This window comes from Lithobates pipiens, unplaced genomic scaffold (genome assembly GCF_037356315.1).
Source record: "Lithobates pipiens isolate NorthernLeopardFrog02 unplaced genomic scaffold, aLitPip1_a1.2 Scaffold_3, whole genome shotgun sequence".
In the NCBI taxonomy this organism is placed as follows: Eukaryota; Metazoa; Chordata; class Amphibia; order Anura; family Ranidae; genus Lithobates; species Lithobates pipiens.
Genome location: NW_027507790.1, coordinates 43292425 through 43315060, shown reverse-complemented (window position 1 = coordinate 43315060; position 22636 = coordinate 43292425). Strand labels below are relative to the sequence as shown.

General features: G+C 46.6%; 1 protein-coding gene across 1 annotated transcript; it reads left to right on the top strand.

Moving 5' to 3' along the window:
- Positions 1-276: 276 nt before the first annotated feature.
- LOC143940328 (D-dopachrome decarboxylase-B-like) lies at positions 277-22088 on the top strand. Its single transcript, XM_077461574.1, has 3 exons — positions 277-443; positions 8523-8698; positions 21769-22088. Exons 1-3 carry the CDS (start codon positions 336-338, stop codon positions 21839-21841), a joined length of 357 nt encoding a protein of 118 aa, XP_077317700.1. The 5' UTR covers positions 277-335; the 3' UTR covers positions 21842-22088.
- Positions 22089-22636: the final 548 nt, after the last annotated feature.

Here is a 22636-nt window from a genome sequence, read left to right as displayed (position 1 = left end):
GCAGGTTTTTTAATTTTTTTTCAAAGTGGGTTTACAACCACTTTCATTTTTAATATAAGTTTTTTTTTTTTTCTATAATCCACCAATCAATAAAAAAATATTAACTTATATTGCATTCGTGTACTAGATTTCTGTAAGAAAGTATCATCTTTGAGCATGAGGTGGCAGCTCTGCCTGTTTCTTTCTCCATTTTTGTGTGTGGCTGCACCTTTAAAGGGAAGAATGCATCACTTGAGAGGCGTAGCAGAGCCCAACCAATCAGACACTTCCAGTCTGTATTTTATGAATGCTGGTTCAGCTGCCATTCATCTTCCTGTGTGCAGCAAAGAGGAGTCATGCCTTTCCTGGATCTGGACACCAATATTCCCCAGCAAGATATTGCAGATGACTTCACTGAAAAGTTGTGCTCGGCTGCAGCATCCATCCTCAGCAAACCTAAGGAAGTGAGTAGAGCAGCAGGCCAGTGTACTGATTGTATTGTCATTTATTGTCTGAATGTGACATTCAGAAAACTGCATTGTCTATCAGGAACTGCTGACAGTTTAATTTATTTGAGGAAGTTTATTTCTCATAAGCAGCAAGCTTTCAGATTTGAGTATCAATGATTTCTCTTATTTCAGCTGGAGATAGATAAGGACAACTGTTTTTATTGCTATATTTGGCCCTGATATGCCCCGTTGTGACCTCACAATTTTGTAATCGCAGGCAGAATTGCAGTGATTCTGGCTATGATTCCGAACTGCAGCAGAATGCATGATGTGCGTTTGTTTACCATCATCCTGTAATGGCAACCCAAACATAATTGAATTGCGTGGCAAAACATGAGTTTAAAAATCGCTCTATGCTTATTGCACAAAAAAAGGAGCAGGAGCTTCTTTTGGGCGATAAATGCACATAGGGCAGCCCATTGAACCGACTAAGCAAAATCGCGTGAAAAGCGTACAACAAAATTAAAAGTGGGCATGCTTGTTTTTGTTCTGCGATAAGTGAACCTCAGTGAAATTCGCCCTATTTGTCCTATTCAAGTCCCTTTCACACAGGAGCCTCCGTCTTGTGGATTCTGCTTGCTCAGCAAGGGGGGAATCACTCTGCTGAGCAGGTGGATGACAGGTCCTGTCCGCTCCGCTGTGCAGAGTGGTCACGGACACAGTCCCGCTCTCCTCTAGGCTGAAATCTGGTGGAAACACACTGCCTGTCCATGTGTGGTGTGCGGTTCACGCGGGATAGAAAATGGACCAAGCGTCGGGCTGGTGCAGCCCTGTTTTCCCTGCTGTAGAGACAGCTGTCTGGCACGATCAACCACCATCCTCAGTGGGAGATGTCGGAGGCAGAGATCTGCCATAATAGCACCAGCCATTCTAAGGTAAGTGGAACCCTGGGTTGGTGTTCCCTTACCTACTCCCTATAGCTCCACAAGTGTTTCCCCTCCCTGGTGGTTGGGGGGGGGGGAGGGGGGAGAGTGCGTCTGGGACCCTGGTGGTGGTTGGTCCTGGTGGTCCTCTGTGTTTTGCTGGGGGGATTGGGCATTTATGGCTGTGCTCTCTCTTTTTTCATAAAGCCACAGACAAAGGCAAATCTCCTTGTGGTTCCAAGAAGAAATGTTCCTCTTGTAGAGTTACCATGGGGCAATCCTGGACCAAGGTGCGCTGTAAAGAGTGCATTGAGGGGTTAGTGAGGGAGCAGGCGGCAGAACAGGGTACGGACCTGGCAGCATCCGTCTAGGATTTTTCTAGCACCTTTCAGTTGTTTAAGCCACTTTTTTCTAGTTTCCAGTTGCCGCAAGCCCAGAACAATCCTTTACCAGTGCAGCAGAGTATTACACCTAGCCCAGTGTATACTCCCTCTGTTAGTAGAGAGAGACCAGGGGGCTCCAGAGAGTAAATTTAGGAGGAGCCAGATAGCACGTTTGAAGAGGGGGGTGGATGGGGAATCCACAAGAGCCTCTTGTTATAAACTTTCCCTTGACAAAGTGGAGGGCCTATTAGGAGCTATCCACACCACTTTGGGAATACAAGAGCAAAATAAGGCGTTATCGCTCTGTGACCAGATGTACAAAGGTCTGGGGAAACAAAAAGAGGGAGTTCTCGGTCAATGATGTTTTGGTTGAAGCCATCAAGAAGGAATGGCATGATCCTGAAAGGAAACCTTTTTTTTTTTCAAGGGTTTTGAGACAAAGGTTTCCCTTTGCAGAAGAGGAGGCTCTAGTCTGGAATAAATCTCCTAGACTAGACGCAGCCTTTTCTCAGGTTTCCAGGCATACGGATCTGGCCTTTGAGGACATGGGGGCTCTTTCAGACCCCATGGACAGAAGGATGGACTTGTTCTTGAAGAAGTCTTGGGACTCGTCGCAGGGAAACCTTAAGCCTGCCATGGCGTTCATTGGTGGCCCACAACATGGAATATTGGCTTACTCAAATTAAGGCGCACATTGAAGCAGGGACGCCAAGAGAAAGTATTTTGTCTTCCTTCTCCATGCTACTTAAAGGGGTCGCTTATATTGCAAACACTTCAGTCACTCACAGGGGATCTTTTGTTTGGACCAGGGTTGGAGGCCGTTTTGGATCGGATGGCCGATAAGAAAAAAGCCTTTCCCATTAAAAGGAAATTTGGGGAGCAGACTAAAGTCCCACCCTCAGAGAAAGTTTGAAGCCTCAAAAGCAGAAAAAGGCTTGGGGCCAGAAGGGCAAAGGGCAGGGAGGGGTGATTTTTTTTTTTTTCACCCTCCTGAACAGCCCAAGAAAACCCAATGAGGAATGGAAGATTGGGAGCTTGATCACCTCCAACCAGTTTGTGTTATGTCATGGTGGAGGTTCTGGCTTTCCTGCGGCTCAGAGGCATCTTGGTAGTCGCATACTTGGACAATCTACTCCTGTTTGCCTCCTCCCTGAAGCAGTTGTCCCAGGATCTACATGTATCAAGAGACATCCTAGAAAACTTGGGGTGGTTCATGAACCTGGAAAAATCCAGTTTGTTCCATCCCAAAAGGTCATCTTCCTGGGGTACGTGTTAGATTCAACAAAGCAAAAGGTTTTCCTTCCCTTCGAGAAGATCCAGAAGGTGGACAAATGTTGTTGCTTCAGGGCAGCCATCAAGTCTCAGTAAGAAGAGCTATGTCATCTTTGGGCTTACTGACATCCATGCTCCTGGCAGTACAGTGGGCAGGGCTGCATTTTTTCCCTCTACAGCTGTTTATCCTGAGGGTTTGGGACCACAGTCAAGGGTCCCTGGACTCTCTAATTTCTGTGCCGAGTCAGGTCAAGAGGTCCCTGATGGTGGAGGAATGGGTTCAATCTTTCTCAGGGCCTGGAGTACCAGTCTCCAGGACAGTCACGACCGATGTGAGCGGCACAGGTTGGGGGGTGCACCTAGATTCCAGCATGGTACAAGGTACTTGGAGAGGATGCAAAGGAGTCCTTGAACTGGAGGGAACTGAGGGCAATAGCCATGGCCAATAGCTTTGCAGAGAGAACTCCAGGGACAGCACGTACTGGTCAGTTCGGACAACTCCTCAGCGGTGGCCTATATAAACAGGCAAGGGGGTACCAGGAGCAGATCCTTGTGGGTCCTGGCGGAATCCATCCTCACGTGGGCAGAAAAAAACATTCTATACCTTTCGGCGGTACATTTGAAGGGGGAACAAAACCAGGTAGCGGACTTTCTCAGCAAGATGGTGAGGGAGGGCGACTGGGTTTTGGACCAGGGCATCTTCGAGATGGTCACTCGCAAGTGGGGGGGTGCCTTGTGTGGATCTTTTCACTTCGAGGGAGAACAAAAAAGCTTGCCTGTTCCTTTTTTTTTTTTTTTTTTTTTCTTTTTTCTTTTTCCCTGAACACATGGGATGGAGTGGCCGGGGTGGATGCACTGCCTCAGAGCTGCTGTTTTCTCCAGGTGTTATGCCCCCCCCCGTACTGATTCCAGCAGTCCTGAGAAAGTTTAAAGCGGAAGATACAACCCGAATTCTGATCGCACTACACTGGCCCAGGAGGCCATGGTTCTCTTCCATCTGGAGGGGCCTGGCTGTGGAACCTCCCTGGATTCTGCCTATCCAGGAGATCTCCTTTCTCAGGAGCTGATCTGTTGTCCCCAGGTGGAAAGGTGGAATCTCGCAGCGTGGCTACTGAGGAGGAGTTGCTGAAGTGCAAAGGCTTCTTGGATAATTTAGGGACGACTCTTGTAAGTTGCAGAAAAAGGGAGGCGCAAGCTATCTATGTAAAGGTGTGGAGACGCTTCAATAGCTGGTGCACAGAAATCTCCTTTGCTGTACGCAGTTCTGTAGCAGTATTGGAGTTTCTGTGGTCACAAGTGGACAGCCCTTAGTGCCTTGAAAGGATAGGTATCCGCCCTGAGCGTTTTCCTGGAAAAGCCGCTAGCGATAGATCCTTGGATAGCTAGGTTTTTCAGAGCCTTAGGCAGACAGAGACCAGTCAGAATCCCCCCCCCTTTCCTGTGTGGGATCTTTCTTTAGTTTTACAGGTCCTTATAGGGGAACCTTTTGAGCCATTGGAGTCTTGTACATTAAAGTTGGTCACCCTCAAAACAGTGTTTTTGGTGGTGATTAAGACGGCAAGAAGAGTGAGTGAACTCAAAGCCCTCTCTATTAGGGGACCCTTTTTTTTTTTTTCAGGTTTTCCCGGACCGTTTGATTTTTAAAATGGATCTGGCCTTTTTGCCAAATGTGGCCTCTAGTTTCCATAGAGGCCAAGAAATTATTTCACTCAAATTCTGTGAGGGAACAGGAACATATTCTTCATAAATTGGACGTTAGAAGGTGCGCCCTTTAGTACTTAGACAGTAAAAAATTGTTTAGGAAATCTGATTCCTTTTTTTTTTTTTTGTCTATTTTCAGGGGCTAGGAAAGGGTCCAGAGCCGCCAGATGGTTATGGTTAGCCATTAGTCAGGCTTATGTGATTGGGGGTGTTGGAGCCCCCAGAGGGTATTAAGACACCTTTCATCAGGGCAGTGGGGACTTCTCAAGCAGAATGGGCTGGTGCTTCTCCAGAGCAGATCTGTAAGGCTGCAAGGTGATCCAGTTTTGCAACTTTCGTGAAGCACTACAGGTTGGACCTGCTGTCAGTCAAAGACCAGGCCTTTTGGGCATAAAGTGCTGCTGGCAGTAGTTCCACCCTAAGGTAAGGTGCTCACTTATCCTCTCCATGGTGCTGTCCTGAAAGATGAATGGAGGGAAAAACTGAGTTACTTACCGGTAACATCCTTTTCCAGGAGTCTTTCAGGACAGCACCGGTACCCACCCAAATTGTTGGCTATCTGAGAACTCCTCGCATAAGATCGTGAGGTAAGATAAAGATTAGTATGACACATTCTTGTGTCTCCCCAGCTGGCCGGAGGTACTCTTGAAGAACTGAGAGGCCAGCGGGATGGTGAGATTTAACCACTTGCTTACTGGGCACTTAAACCCCCCTCAGTCCCAGACCAATTTTCAGCTTTCAGCGCTGATGCACTTTGAATGACAATTGCGCGGGCATACAACACTGTACCCAAATGAAATTTTTATCATTTTTTTCCCACAAATAGAGCTTTCTTTTGGTGGTATTTAGTTACAGCTCGGAGTTTTATTTTTTGCTAAACAAACAAAAAAAGATGCAAAAAAAAAAAAAAAAAAAAATCATGTTTTAATAGTTTGTTATAAAATTTTGCAAACGGGTCATTTTTCTCCTTCATTGAAGTGCGCTGATTAGGCGGCACTGATAGGCTGCATTGGTGGGCACTGATGGGCTGCATTGGTGGGCACTGATGGGCTGCACTGATAGGCATAGTTAAGGCGGCACTAATAGGCACAGATAAGGCGGCACCGATGGGCACAGATAAGGCGGCACTGATGGGCAAAGATGGGCACAGATAAGATGGCACGGAAGGGTGGCACGGATAAGTGGCACGGATGGGTGGCACGGATGGGCACTGATAGGTACCACAGATAGATGGGACTGATGGGCACTGATAGGTGGCACTGATAGGTGGCTCTGATAGGTGGCACTGCTGGGCACTGATGGGCGGCACTGCTGGGCACTGATGGGCGGCACTGCTGGGCACTGATGGGCGGCACTGGGGTGCAGCACCTTTGAGGCAGATTGGGTGGCACTGTGGGTGGCACTGTGGGGTGGCACTGTGGGTGGCACTGTGGGTGGCACTGTGGGTGGCACTGTGGGCACTATGGGCACTGACAGGGGGCACTGACGGGGGGCACTTACTTTTTCTTTTATTTTTTTTCAGGATGGCACTGCGGGAGGCAGGTGGGCACAGGCAGGTGGCAGGTGGTCCCTTGTATTGATGGCCGTGATCGGGACTGATGTCCCGATCACGGCCGCCGGTGATCGGCTTTTTTTTTCTCTCCTCGCGCTGTCAGCGCGAGGAGGAATAATAGCCGATTACCGGCTCCGTTCTATCACATGATCAGCTGTCATTGGCTGACAGCTGATCACGTGATAAGGGGTCGGGATCGACCCCTTACACGGATCGGTGATCAGGCGAGTCTCACGGACTCGCCGATCACAGAGCGCGCCGCGCGCGCCCCTCAGGGGGCGCGCAGGCCGCTCGTAACCAGGACGACGTCAATAGACGTAGTCCTGAAAATGTAGGTCCGCGCTAATGCCGTCATTTGGCAATAGCGCGGATCTGAAGTGGTTAAATATTGAATTGGAAGGTGGTGTATCCCCTGAGAGGGGAGAAGCCAGTGTCTCTCTCTATGGTGCTGTCCTGAAAGACTCCAGGGAAAAGGATGTTACTGGTAAGTAACTCCTTATTTTTTATTTTTTTTATAACAAACATATCATACTTCCCTTCACTGTGCAACTTGTTTTTGCAGAGTGGCCCCGAACCACGGCTCCTGGGAGAAGCGCTATCCCGGGGGGGGTTACCTTGCGGGCGCGCCCCCGAGTCCAGCATTCAGCGTCCATAGAGGCCGAATGCAGGACTCGGCCCCAGCGCCCACATCATTGGATTTGATTGACAGCAGCAGGAACCAATGGCTGCGCTGCTATCAATCTATCCAATCAAAAGCAAAGAACCCTGGGCAGAGAGACAGCGCGTCCCCGTGGGTCAAGTTCGAGGATTCAGGTAAGGAAAATGGCGGGGCTTGGAGGCCGGTCACTGACGGGTGTTTTTTCACCTTAATGCATCCTATGCACAAAAAAAACCACAAACCTTTACAACCCCTTTAAACTCAAACACATGCATGTGTATATACATTGACACTGTCAGTAGAGGTGTGTGTGTGTGTGTGTGTGTGTGTGTGTGTTTATCTTTTTATTTAAAAAATAAATAATTAGAAGCCCTGTTAGGGGGCTTTGCTGAAAAATTAGGGGTTTAAACAAGGGGAATCTGCGTCACACAGGGTGATTAGGATGTGCCCAGGCACACCTGGCACACTCCTATGAGTAAAGTGTAAACAAAATTGTAAGCTAACCATTTTATTTAATGACCAGAGCTTTTGAAGTTTATAGATAAGTATAAATGTATAGGATTGTTTTATTGGTTGTTATCTCAGCCGGGGTATGCCCTGAGGCTGTGTAATGTAACTTTTTTGTTTTATTTTGATGCAATCTCAATAAAAATGTAATAAAAAATAAAAAAATGACAGGAGCTTTGAGTAGCATTCACAGAGCTTTGTTTTGAAGCAAGTGTAAACTACCCGTTAATGTGTGAAGCTGAAGCAACTATCACTGAGCATGAAAGAGAGAGGAAATCCCCCCAAATTTTGGGTTGTCACCAAAATCGGAACAGAGGGAAATCTTCCAATTGGGACTTTTTGCCATGGGGCAGGAAGTAAAGGTAAATCTCCCCAGTTGAAACCAATAGCAAAATAACATGAGAGGTGTTATAACCCTTCCCTACTCTATCCAGACAGTAAACCTGATACTTATTTTAGTGTTGATATTAATAATAATTTTTCTGGTTTCACAGACACCTAATCATAAAAAAAAAAAAGTTTTTGAATTGGGACATAACTTTTTTTATACTGTAAATAGGTTGCACTGCCTACTGGGCAGCGATAGTGTGGAAATTTTCTTTGTTGGGTAATAAATGAGTTGGTAAAAGGTGATTGAAGAAAATTTATTGCAGTGTAATTTCATGACATGGATTGGAGTTTACTGTAGTAGACCCAGGGACATTAGTGGTAAAGGTCAGCCTGATCAGAATTAATGTAGAGTACACATGCTGGGTCAGGGATCCATTGAAGTTGTGTAAGGTCCTTTTGCTACAGTTAACAGCAGTGCTGCCATATAGAATATATCCTTTGTTCTTAACTAAAGTATAATTGATACAAATGTATACCCCTTGATGTGAACCTGCATTTGCTTTAAAATGTGAATAATTTGTATTTTATTTTTTCTTAATCTGTGGGTTTTTTTTTTTTTTTTTAAATGGACACTAACAATTTTATTGCAATAGTTTCCCACTTGAGATAGCGATGGCAGCCCAGACTGGAGACTTAAATGACACAATTGCAAGATTGTCTCTGATTTTATGCAGTCCAACTTGTTTTTCTTTTTCTTTTTTTCCCTAGAGGGTGAATGTCACCGTCAGAGGCGGAGCCTCTTTGATAATTGCTGGCTCTTCATCACCATGTGTACAGCTGATAATCTCTTCCATTGGTGTAGTGGGAACTGCAGAACAGAATAAAGAGCACAGTTCCAAATTTTTTGAGTTTCTGACCAAAGAACTTGGCCTGACACCTGACAGGTAAAGTATCTGCTGAAAAACATATGTCTTCTCTTTGCAATTTAAAGTGATCAGTGAGGTCCTTCTGATGAGGTCTCAGATTGAAAAGGTGGGAAGGAACTCTGCAATGCTTAAGCTGGGTACACTTGGACTGAGAATGGTTAGTTTGGCAGGAACTGGTCAACTTTCTGCCCTTGTCTACAGCTTCTGTTGAATGAGCATGCTGGAAAGAGTGCTGATACGTAGCACAATAGCTCAGTGGAGAAGATCATCAGCACTAACATTGGATGGGTTAGTATGGCAAGCTGTACCCTTTTTTTTATTTTTTTGTTCAGTCTGCCTTTAAACTGACGACCCAATCACATAGAATAATGCAAACCATTATTGAGGCTGTGTTACTGTGAGGATGTATGATAAACTGCATTCTGCTACCGTTGGAAATGTTATCTTTTAATTGTGAACTGATTGAAAGGAAGATTTTTTTTTTTTTTTCTTTTTTACTTTTCTTCCAGAGATCAGGCATTGCAGCAAGTCACAAGGTGAGAGACTGCTGTATGGTCTAATCTGGATCAGACATTTTGTAAATACAGCCAACTACTGCACTGGCGCCAGAATTCACAGGACATTTCAGTTGCTGGCACTGCACACTCCTATCCAGTCTCTGTATTGCAGCCAACACCTCCCTGCCAGCTGCAACACAGACAGGATTGCGGTGTGGTACCTCACACATGCCGCACAAACTGTGGGGCAGACGCAACCATGTTAGTGCGCCATCCCTGGAACCAACTTCCAGCACTGGGCTCCACCCCAGGACTCAGCCTTGATTCGCCCGGACGGTCCGGCGAATCCAGGAAGGTTGGAAGGTTTGGCCTCTGTGTGAAAGTGGCTGTCTTGTTGAGGCAGGGCTTTGCTTCTTTATGTCAGTCACTCCAGCGAGGAGAACAGCGAGCAGCACATTAGGTGAGCTGCTGAATCTCCTGAGAATATCAGTCATGCAGATAAATGGCTAAGTGGCTGTAGGCAGAGAGGTGACTAGACCCATCACTCACTGCTATTTTTCAGGAGGAATTCCAGACAAAATATACCCCCCTTAAAAAAAAAAAATGCAACAACTTCAGGTTTTTCATGAAAAACACAAGGGTAATGACACCTTTTGCATAGAGATGTGCTGAATATTTAGCAGTTGCTGGTCTGGTTATACAAGTACAAGGGACACTAGAGCAAAAAATGTTTCATCCTATTACATATTGCATACAGCCAAAGTTAGACCAATATAGTATTGGATTTGTCTTGCTATTTTTTTCCTGTAGGATCCACAAGCATTTTTTAAATAAAATTAACGTCATTCTTTGTTTTACTGGTCAGCAGGGGCGTTGCTAGATGGCAAAAAGACCAGGGGCTTCAGCCCAAAGTCCAAGGCCAGCAAAGGGGGGGGGGGGGGGGGGTGTGTATGTGGCATGGGCTTTTTTTTTTTTTTGGCTTGGTGGTGTGGTTGTGTGGCAGGGGGTAAGCTCACTTGCTGGTTGCTGCCTGGCTTACCAATGCCCATCAATGCTGACCACTAAACTCACCTGCCTGACATACATACATACACTGACCTATCTACCTGACCTAAATACACTGACACAGTAGACCCCCCCATACCTCTGTTCTCCACTGTATTCCCCCCCATCACCTCTGTTCTCCGCTGTATTTCCCCCCACACACACACCTCTGTTCTCCAATGTAGACCCCCCCCCCCCCCCACCTCTTGTCTCCACTGTAACACACACACACACACACACACACACAAATCAGTTTCTCTCTATACCCCCCCCCTTGCACATCTGTTCTCCCCTGAACATCAGTTCCTCTCTGCCCCTCCCGCCCAGCATAACTGTTCCCGTGTACACAATGCAATGCAGACAGCAGGTTCAAAGTTTTTATTTTTTTAATTCAGCTGAACGTGCTGCCTGAGCTAGTGGTGGTGGTGGACTCAGGACTCACCTTGAGGAGAGTGGCAATGCTGATGTCCTCCCACAACAGATCTCTGACGATCCAGGAGGAGGAGGAGGGAGGGGAAATCGCGGAAGCCCAGGCAGGGTTACATGCAGGGCTTCCATCTCACCCACCCCAGCCTTTTCAATGTTAATGCAGCACTTCGGGCCGGCTGGCTGCTCCTTGTCCCGGATCTCTCCAAAAGTTTACATACCCCAGTTCTTAATATCGTGTATTGCCCCCTTTAACATCAATGACAGCTTGAAGTCATTTGTGGATGAGGCTCTTTATCTTCTCAGATGGTAAAGCTACCCATTCCTCTTGGCAAAAAGCCTCCAGTTCCTGTAAATTCTTGGGCTGCCTTGCATGAACTGCATGTTTCAGATCTCTCCAGAGTGGCTCAATGATGTTGAGGTCAGGAGATTCAGATGGCCACTCCAGAACCTTCACTTTATTCTGCTATAGCCAATCACAGGTCAACTTGGCCTTGTGTTTTAGATCATTGTCATTTGGCAAACATAGGAAAAAAAACACCTTGTACCAAAGATACCGTGAGGGACCCCTTGGTCGTTAATAGACAGATCAAACCAAAATGTAAAAAAATTAATTTTATTGCAAAATATCAATACTATACCTATACAGACAATACATATATAGCATAAAAGCCATAACTAATACCCTGAATTGATACAAATGTATAGATAGGTCAGCATCCTGGTGCAGAAAGGACTGGCAGCGATTGACACAGTATATATAACACCTTACATGTTACGGACTGAAAATCCTTCTTCAGAGGTTTTGTTATTAATTCAGATGGGTATAGGGTTTGTACAAGAAAAGAGTATGCAAGTAAATCTGACATTGATGCAAGGTAATCATATGCATAAGTGTTCAGCTAAACAGCAAACCATGCAGTGTGTTAACATGACATGTGATACATAACATGAACTGCTTTACTTACTTGCATGGCAACCAATTCACAAAGAGCATATATCTGAAGGAACTGACCTGGTCAGGAAAAATGTATTGGTCATTAGGACATGCATACTCCAAATCCACCAGGCAGCCAAATCATATGGACAAATTGGGGCTTGCTTCACTACAAGGACTCAAATGGTGGAGCATAATACAATCAACCACCAAGGATGGACCAGTACAACTATAAATAGTATAAAATATATATATATGTATATCAGAATCAATTGCTATGAAAATATTAGTGATGCACCGAAATTTCGGCCGCCGAAACATATCGGCCGAAAATGCCCTTTTCGGCAATTTGCCGAAAGAGAAAAACGGCCGATAATGGAGCCGAAAATGGGGCGTGGCCTGGGAGGGGGGTGGGGCTCCGCCCCCCGCCCCTGGTGACGCCCATCATAGCGCTGGAGAGCCACCTCCGCCGCCTTTTTGATAACAGCGCCGGGAACATCACAGCTTTCATTTCAATTGCTGTGTGTTCCCGGCCGTGCGCCGTCACACGCAGCCCCTCCCCCTTGTCCGGGCACTTAGATAGACAGATCATCCGCAGGATTGGACGGATGATCTGTCTATCAAAGTGCCCGGACAAGGGGGAGGGGCTGCGTGTGACGGCGCACGGCCGGGAACACACAGCAATTGAAATTAAAGCTGTGATGTTCCCGGCGCTGTTATCAAACAGGTGGCGGAGGCGGCTCTCTTCCCTGCACACAGTGCACAGGCTGGCTGCAAAATGGCACACAGGCTGCAATGGGGCACACTGGCTGCAATTGGCTGCAATGGGGCACACTGGCTGCAATTGGCTGCAATGGGGCACACTGGCTGCAATTGGCTGCAATGGGGCACACTGGCTGCAATTGGGCACACTGGCTGCAATGGGACACACTGGCTGCAATGGGGGATGCCTCCTGTACCACGTCCTCTGTCTCTGACCATCTCCTGTACCATGTCCCCAGTCTGACCATCTTCTGTACCACGTCCCCAGTCTCTGACCATTTCCTGTACCACGTCCCCAGTCTCTGACCATCTCCTGTACCGTGTCCCCAGTCTCTGACCATCTCCTGTACCGTGTCCCCAGTCTCTGACCATCTCCTGTACCGTGTCCCCAGTCTCTGACCATCTCCTGTACCGTGTCCCCAGTCTCTGACCATCTCCTGTACCGTGTCCCCAGTCTCTGACCATCTCCTGTACCGTGTCCCCAGTCTCTGACCATCTCCTGTACCGTGTCCCCAGTCGCTGACCACCTCCTGTACCATGCATGCAGTCTCTGACCACCTCCTGTACCATGGCCCCAGTCTCTGACCATCTCCTGTACCATGTCCCCAGTCTCTGACCATCTCCTGTACCATGTCCCCAATCTCTGACCATCTCCTGTACCATGTCCCCAGTCTCTGACCACCTCCTGTACCATGTCCCCAGTCTCTGACCACCTCCTGTACCATGTCCCCAGTCTCTGACCACCTCCTGTACCGTGTCCCCAGTCTCTGACCACCTCCTGTACCGTGTCCCCAGTCTCTGACCACCTCCTGTACCGTGTCCCCAGTCTCTGACCACCTCCTGTACCGTGTCCCCAGTCTCTGACCACCTCCTGTACCGTGTCCCCAGTCTCTGACCACCTCCTGTACCGTGTCCCCAGTCTCTGACCACCTCCTGTACCGTGTCCCCAGTCTCTGACCACCTCCTGTACCGTGTCCCCAGTCTCTGACCACCTCCTGTACCGTGTCCCCAGTCTCTGACCACCTCCTGTACCGTGTCCCCAGTCTCTGACCACCTCCTGTACCGTGTCCCCAGTCTCTGACCACCTCCTGTACCGTGTCCCCAGTCTCTGACCACCTCCTGTACCATGTCCCCAGTCTCTGACCACCTCCTGTATAAAAATATTTTTTAAAAACAGTCATTTTCGGTATCGGTGCTGTTTCGGTATCGGTTTCGGTTTTCGGCCTAGTGTATTTTTCATTTTCGGTATCGGTTTCGGCACCAAAAAACCCATTCGGTGCATCCCTAGAAAATATGTCCAACAATCATTTGCCCTTGCATCTCAAAAAATTTGTGCAGGTGTCACGTATCTGGTGTGACCAGAGCTGTGTGGACAGCAACAGAGGAACAAACGCAGATAAGGTGAAAATATATAATTTATTAAGATAAGTGAATAAAAACAACCGCCTCCAATATACTATAATGTGCAACCAAACAACCACCAACAGAAACCCACAAATAGTAACAGACAAATATATACAAGTAAAGGGGAATACTGGAATCATAAACAGGGCCAGGCCAGAGTTGACAACAAGGGGTCAGCAGCTGGGGATGGAAGACAAACATGACAAGGAGAGGATGGATGAGTCACCGGAGGGATGGATTAGGTACAAGGCTCAGGGTTCAGGAAACAGACGGGAACAGGTTCACAGGTTCAGGGCACAAGGAAGATACCAAGGCAAGGCATCAGTGTGTCTGCCGGGTACTTACACACACCTCCTGCAATTACTCAGGTGACGCCTAATTGCAGGAGATAATGTCGGCCCCACACTGCCAGGAACCACCCGCTGGTGGACACCAGTACTGCGGCCCAAGGATCATATAATACCATTAACGGGAAGGCTCCCAGGCAGTTCCAGACTGCCAGGAGACACCTGCTGGTGGACCACAGTACTGCATGCCAAATGTCAGACAGTATCATCAGTGGGTGGAACCTTTCCTGACAGTACCCCCTCTCAAAGGAGCGACCTCCGGACGCTCCCACTAGCCGTTGCTGAGAAAAGTCAATGATATCAAGCCGGGCAGCGAGCACATCAAGGCAGACAGTAGGAACATCAGGGCAGATAGCGGACTCCGGGTCCTGGAGCTGGGAAGTAGGCTCTGGGTCATCGAGCTGGGCAACAGACACAGATACATCAAGATGAGCAAAAGGCAGTGGCACGTCAGGCTGGGCAACAGGCAGTGGCACGTCAGGCTCGGAAGCAGACAGGAACACCATAGGCTGGGAAGCTGGCACATCTGGCTGGGAAGCAGACAGGAACACCTCAGGCTGGGAAGCTGGCACATCAGACTGGAAAGTATCAGACTGGAAGGCATCAGACTGGAAGGCCGGGACATCAGACTAGAAGGCATCAGACTGGAAGGCCGGGACATCAGACTGGAAGACCGGGACATGAGATTGGAAGGCCAGGACATCAGACTGGGCAGCAGGCAGAGGTTTAGCAGAACCAGGTGGGTTATCAGGTTCAGCTGGCCTGCAAGCAGACTGGAGCAGGTTGGTTGGTGTGGAAGCAAGTTGGGTTACTGGCAGGATCGTGTGAGTGGGGAAGAACTTTTGTTTCTTCTTTGGCTTAACTGATGGAGATCTGTAGGTGGCTGTAGGACTGTAGGTAGGGCATACTGAAACGAAGGGCTGGGATATGGCAAGGAAGGGGGAACAGCGGCCAGAGGAAGTTTTTTGGGGGAAGTTGCATGTAGTAGAGAAGAGGCAGGTGGGTTAAAGGCGGGATAGGTGCAGGAAGTAGAAACAGGGTATTGATATTTTGGTGGGGAGCAGGGTATATTGGACTGTAGCTGAGGTTGCCACGGGTGATGGGGGAAAAAGGACGTCTGAGCAGGCAGGTGTTAGTAGCAGGTCTGGGTTGTGGAGAGCTGATAGAAGCTGGGCATAACAGGTCTGACCATGCCTGAAGTACAGGTAGCACAAAAGTGGGCTCACATACCCTCTGTCTGACCAGGGACTGCACTTCATCTATACAATCTTTCAGCAACTGTTTGGGACAAACTGTATAGTGCTCCAAAAAAGGATGCAGAGTCATCCTCCAACAGCCATACTAAGGACGCAACCTGGTTAATGGTGAAGGGGGGAGAAAAGTCATCATGGCCCTTTGGGATACAGGGCAGAGCCAGCTCTGTACACATTACAATCAAAGGCTGAACATCCTCAAACAGTGCATTGCCCTGATCAACCACAGAGTGAGCTAAACGACTAATCTCTAGCAGCTGATCGATGGACCACCCCTTCAATGTCTGGCGGAGATATTCAGAACTCTCTGTTGCCAGCAGAGCATAATAAACAATTATATCTGACTTCATCCCAGCAGCGTGAAACAGAACCAAAATGGTTCCTCTGTGCAGCCACTTCTGCTCAGGAATGGCCTTGGTATACTGTCACGTATCTGGTGTGACCAGAGCGGTGTTGACTGTTGACAGCAACAGAGGAACAAATGCAGATAAGGTGAAAATATATAATTTATTAAGATAAGTGAATAAATACAACCGCCTCCAATATACTATAATGTGCAACCAAACAACCACCAACAGAAACCCACAAATAGTAACAGACAAATATATACAAGTAAAGGGGAATACCGGAATCATAAACAGGGCCAGACAAGGGTCGACAACAAGGGGTCAGCAGCTGGGGATGGAAGACAAACAGGACAAGGAGAGGATGGATGGGTCACCAGAGGGACGGATCAGGTACAAGGCTCAGGGTCCAGGGTTCAGGAAACAGATGGGAACAGGTTCAGGGCACAAGGAAGATACCATGGAAAGGCATCAGTGTGTCTGCCGGGTACTTATACACACCTCCTGCAATTACTCAGGTGACGCCTAATTGCAGGAGATGATGTCGGCCCCACACTGCCAGGAACCACCCGCTGGTGGACACCAGTACTGTGGCCCAAGGATCATATAATACTATTAATGGGAAGGCTCCCAGGCAGTTCCAGACTGTCAGGAGACACCTGCTGGTGGACCACAGTACTGCACGCCAAATGTCAGACAATATCATCAGCGGGTGGAACCTTTCCTGACAGCAGGGCAAGATGTACTAATACCTATCAAATAATTAGACCAAACTTAAGAGTGGAATGTGCTTGCTCAGCATCTAAAAAGAGGCCTGGGGGCCGGTATAAGAGCACTTGTATGAAGGGTAGAGTCCAATCATCTCCCTGGAGTCCCCCAAACTCGCGGCGTGCGGCCCCTAGCGAGGGGCGGGACCGACGCGTAATTGCCAATGTATGTGCTCCGGAATGGAATACAAACATACGGAGGTCCAGGGAGGACCTACTCAGCCAAGAAATGGGCATCCAGAGCCTCCCCATCCTATGCAATGGGAGGAACGGCCCAGGACCCCTGCATGCCAGGAGCCAAGAACTCCCGCTCAGGTCCACCACAGGGTAAACAGCAGGATAACATGCCCGTAGACCAATGAATACAAATTACAAAAAAAGGGGACATGTATCCTGGTATAGCAGCCAACACAGGTAAAAAATGCAGGATGAGTATGATACATTGAAATGCAGGGAAATATACAGATTGAATTTGTTTATAGATAACAACATTACTAGGCATTACAGTGATAAGCAAATCACACTTTTTTTTTTTTGGTATACAGAACAACGTACAGACACTGATTGCTGCTGTACAGCAATAATATCAATGCCAACAATTGGTGATGAAAGGTCCCAGCTGGGGCTTCTCTGTACAGACTCAAGTCCTGGGAGATGAGGCCTAAAATTAAAGGCCTCATTGAGTCCTGGGGCTGAGTTCAGTCTGCAACAATAATTCGTTATAATCACCTCCCCGAAATGTGGTGCTAATGTGGTCAAGTTCCAAAAATTAAATTTTTGGACATCTGTCACCATGTATAAGGGCACTGTGCCTGCCTAAACGTAGAGCTAAATCTCGTTTTTGAATACTTACTCCATGTCGATAAATATGAGGCCAAAGCTCTAGTTTAGTTTTACCGACATAAAAACTGCCGCATTCACAGGTGAGTAAATCCACCACACCTGTGGTGCGGGAGTTCGTATATTGTGTAGGTTTGAAATCTTCCCCATTTGGTAGGGTAATATTTTTCCGTATGTCCATATATTTACAATATCTAATGTGACCACGTGGGAAAATTACACAATATTTCATCTCAATTCCATTCCATATGGCCAATACATACATGCCAAACAGAATTGTTCTACTGATGCACTTTTTGAAGAGGAAGCAGCCAATTTAAGAGTGAGATTACGACCCCATGATTACTCTAACTCAGTCTTGAAAAAGGCCTATCATAAGGCAAAAAATCAAATGTGATCAGAATTATTATTCCCACAAAATAAGATTGAGACTGCCAACTCAATTCAGGTTGTCACTCAATATACCTCTGAACATAAAAAAGTTAGGAATATTTTACAAGAACATTGGCACTTGCTCCATACGGATGCAACTTTGGCACCATTATTTGGTACGGTTTTTAATTGCATTCAGACGGGCTCCCTCACTTCGGGATAAATTAATGCACAGTGCATTTACCATTAAACAAAAAAAAAAAAAAATGTTGGGGTACTTTTCCATGTGGAGATTCAAAATATATGGACACACGGAAAAATATTACCCTACCGAATGGGGAAGATTTCAAACCTAGAAATTATACAAACTGCCGCACCACAGGTGTGGTGTATTTACTCACCTGTGAATGTGGCAGTTTTTATGTCGGTAAGACCAAACTAGAGTTTTGGTGTCGTATTTACCAACATGTAGTAAGTATTCAAAAACAAGATTTAGCTCTACCTTTAGGCAGGCACAGTGCTCTTATACACGGTGATAGATGTACAAAAATTAAATTGGCACATTGGCCCCACATCTCGGGGAGGTGATTATAACAAATTATTGTTGCAGACTGAAATGGATTTTTCATCTGAAGGCTATCACAGCCCCAGGACTCAATAGGGCCTAAAATTAAAGGCCTCATCTCCCAGGATTTGAGTCTGGGGTTTGTGAATTGGATATGTAAGATAATCCTTTCAATGCCTATTTTTTGGTAATTATCTTTTTTAAGGTCTATCACCAGGCCTGGACTGGCCATAGGGCATAATGGGCGTTTGCCCAGTGGGCTGCGGTCCCTGGGCTGAATTTTGCAGCAAGAGTGGCCTCTTGATGACTGGGCCGCACAGCGTGAGGTAAGCGGCGACCGCGGTCAGGACGGGGTTAACACAGACCGCGGCCGCCGCTCACCTCCTGCTATACGGGCATTCCTAAAGGCGGAAAAGAAGGCTCCTGTCCTGTGACATCTAGGAAGTGCATGCAGGGGACAGACACCGCGCGGGCCGTCCGTGCTGGCATTGTAGCTACACTGAAGGAAACAGGCAGCAGCCTCTCTCCTAACACCGGCCAGGACACTGTGATGGCTGCACAGGGAGGAGGAGGGTGAGTGGCGGGGAAAGGGAGTGGATTGGGGCTGCCTCTTTACTGGTATGGAGCTGTCTGTATGGGGTTGTCTCTTCACTGGTATGGGGCTGCCTCTTTACTAATATGGAGCTTTCTGTATGGGGCTGTCTCTTTACTGGTATGGGGCTGTCTCTTTACTGGTATGGGGCTGTCTCTTTACTGGTATGGGGCTGTCTCTTTACTGGTATGGGGCTGTCTCTTCACTGGTATGGGGCTGTCTCTTCACTGGTATGGGGCTGTCTCTTCACTGGTATGGGGCTGTCTCTTCACTGGTATGGGGCTGTCTCTTCACTGGTATGGGGCTGTCTCTTCACTGGTATGGGGCTGTCTGTATGGGGCTGTCTCTTTACTGGTATGGGGCTGTCTCTTTACTGGTATGGGGCCATCTCTTTACAGGTATGGGTCCATCTACTGGTCTGACGCCGTCTCTTTGCTGGTCTGACGCCGTCTCTTTGCTGGTCTGACGCCGTCTCTTTGCTGGTCTGACGCCGTCTCTTTGCATGCCTGAGACTGTCTCTTTGCTGGTCTTGTGATGTCTCTTTGCTGGTCTGGAGTCATCTTTGCTGGTTTGGGGATGTCTCCTTGTAGAATTTGAGGATGGTTCCCGGGATGAATATCTATCTGGTCACCAACCACCCCAGCGAATGCCTGCCCCACATCTCTGACCTACTCCCCCCCCCCCCAAGGACTGCCCAGTTTAAAATGCCCGGGCCTGTCTATCACTAAAAATCATTCATATTTTTCAAGCAGTACAGAGAAGCCCCAGCTGGGACCTCTTTCACTCACCAATTGTTGGCATTGATATTATTGCTGTACAGCAGCAATCAGTGTCTGTATGTTGTTCTATATACCCCAAAAAAGTGTGTGATGTGCTTATCACTGTAATTCCTGGTAATGTTATCTTTAAACAAATTCAATCTGTATATTTCCCTGCATTTCAATGTATCCTACTCATCCTGCATTTTTTACAACCATTGTTTACCTGTGTTGGCTGCTATACCAGGATATATGTCCCCTTTTTTTTGTAATTTTTATTCATTGGTGTACGGGCATTATCCTGCTGTTTACCCTGTGACGGACCTGGACGGGACTTCTTCTCTCCCGGCGCGCATGGGTCCTGGCCCGTTCCTCCCATTGCGTAGGATGGGAGGGCTCTGGACGCCCATTTCTTGGCAGAGTAGGTCCTTCCTGGGCCTCCGTATTTTTGCATTCCACTCCGGAGCGCAGACGTTGACAATTGCGCGCCGACCCTACCATTCGTACAGGTGCTCTTATCCCGGCCCTCAGGCCTCTTTTTAGATGCTGAAGGAGTGGTTGGTTATGAGCAAGCACATTCCACTCTTAAGGCTGGTCTAATTATTTGATAGATATTAGGACATCTTGCCCTGCAAATATTTTTTGGGATGCAAGGGCAAATGATTGCTTCAATCGATTGTTGGACATATTTTCACAGCAATTAATTCTGATACACATATATATCTTTTAAACTATTTTTATAGCAGTATTGGTCGAGCCTTGGTGGTTGATTGTACTATGCTCCACCATTTGAGTCCTCGTAGTGAAGCAAGCCCCGGTTTGACTGCCTGGTGGATTTAGAGGATGTATGCCCTAATGACCAATGAATTTTTGCTGACCAGGTCAATTCCTTTAGATACATGGCAACCAATTCACATAGAGCATATAAGTAAAACAGTTCATGTTTTGTATCACATGTCATGTTAACACACTGCATGGTTTGCTGTTTAGCTGAACAATTATGGATATGATTACCTTGCATTAATGTCAAATTTACTTGCATACTCTTTTCTTGTAGAAACCCTATGCCCATCTGAATTGATAACAAAACCTCTGAAGAAGGACTTTCAGTCCGTAACATGTAAGGTGTTATATATACTGTGTCAATCGCTGCCAGTCCTTTCTGCACCAGGATGCTGGCCTATCTATACATTTTTATCAATTCAGGGTATTAGTTATGGCTTTTATGCTTTATATGTATAGTAGGGGTGCACCGAATGGAAATTTTGGTACCAATACTGAAAAGGAAGAATGCACTGGACCGAAAAACTGATACAGAAAATGACAGTTTTTAATAAATATTTGTTATTTTTATATATAATTGTATTTTACTTTTTAAATAATATCATCAATTTCAATTAATATGAATTTATTGTTTGCCATTATTGGAACCTTTAGACTCTGTTCACAATGGGGCAAGTTTTATATAGCTGCAAAAGATTTTGCAGTGCTTTACAAAATAAAGGGAAGCACGACACCTTCATTTGGTTTTGGAATGACTGACATAATTATAGTGGTAACTTATTAAAGCGGAGGTCCACCCTAAAGTGGACCTTCCGCTCATTGGAATCCTCCCCCCCTCCGGCGCCACAATTGGCACCTTTCAGGGGGGAGGGGGGTGCAGGTACCTGTACAGTACAGGTATCTGCACCCACTTCCGGGATAGCTCTCTGCGGAAAGGGGCGTAGATCTACGCCCCTTTCCGAAAGTCCCCCGCTGCCTGCTGGGAAACACACAGATCCCAGAGGCAGCGGGTCCATCCTTATTGCGCAGCGCGACTCGCGCATGCGCAGTAGGGAACCGGGAAATGAAGCTGAAAGGCTCCACTTCCTGATTCCCATACCCAAGATGGCGGCGGCAGCACCAGAGAGACGATCGAGAGATCAGGTTTGGGTGCCGACATCGCGGGCACGCTGGGCGGGTAAGTGTCCTTATTTTAAAAGTCAGCAGCTGCTGTATTTGTAGCTGCTGGCTTTAAAAAAAAAAAAAAAAACGGCGGACTCCCGCTTTAATGTTCCAATGGCAAAAATCATAAAAAGTGCTATCTTTGGGTGGTGTTGCCTTTCAGAGTCTGCAAATTACTTAAATGATATTTGTGTAATGTCAACCATGTTCCCTAACTTTGGCCTTTTTTCCTGTAGGATTCTGCTGCGCTTTCACCCTCTGGAGCCTTGGCAGATTGGGAAAAATGGAACCGTTATGACATATTTGTGATGCCTTACAAATATCGAAGAGTATACAATCATTCAAGATGTTCTATTGGAAAGCATTTCAATATATTCTATATTTTTAATATATTATTCATCTTTACATAATGAAATTAGTTCTCTGCAGATTAGAGGACATCGGGACCAGAAGTTACAATATCTGTTTGTTGTGCTTTTTATGGCTACATGTTTGAGTCAATGAAGATTTACACACTAACTGTATGCTATATATATTAATAAAGTATTACAACTGATGCTGTGCATGTGTAGTTACGTTCATTTTTTGTACCTCCCTTATTATGTACTTTATTTGCTTTCTCATGCAAACTGCCTTACAGTTCTTACAGAAAAATTATTTTAAGAGCATTTGAAAATAAATTACATTTAGCTCAAAAGTTGGGCTAAATGTAACTACATCCTTGCAAATTTTGGTAGCGTGTCTTATTTGAAGGGCACTTACCATGCAGGAATCATGACATCACCACAACTAGTGAAATCCTAACCAGTTTCCTAGATTATAAATAATTTCTATGTATATGTGCCTTCATCAACTGTATTATGGACTGATCTCAACTAGGAATGAGCCCAAGATACTTGGGTTTGGTTCAACACAGCTTTGGCAATCTGGATCGAATTGTGGATCCTGAATCTGGACCCCAATAAAGGCAATTCGAATCAAATCTTAGAAATCAGTAATGGACGTTTTCTGGACTAATAGGCAATGGATTGCCAAACAAAGGGCATGGGGAGCAGAACCCCAGTGGCCTGGGTGACAAACATTTTTTACATTTATTATACTTAA

What these genes read in the sequence shown, in the direction of transcription:
- LOC143940328 (XM_077461574.1), top strand. Translation starts at nt 336, where the DNA reads ATGCCTTTCCTGGATCTGGACACCAATATTCCCCAGCAAGATATTGCA. An exon ending in TCCTCAGCAAACCTAAGGAA is followed by an intron (nt 444 to 8,522) that starts GTGAGTAGAGCA and finishes TTTTTTCCCTAG; the next exon opens with AGGGTGAATGTCACCGTCAG. An exon ending in CTTGGCCTGACACCTGACAG is followed by an intron (nt 8,699 to 21,768) that starts GTAAAGTATCTG and finishes TTTTTCCTGTAG; the next exon opens with GATTCTGCTGCGCTTTCACC.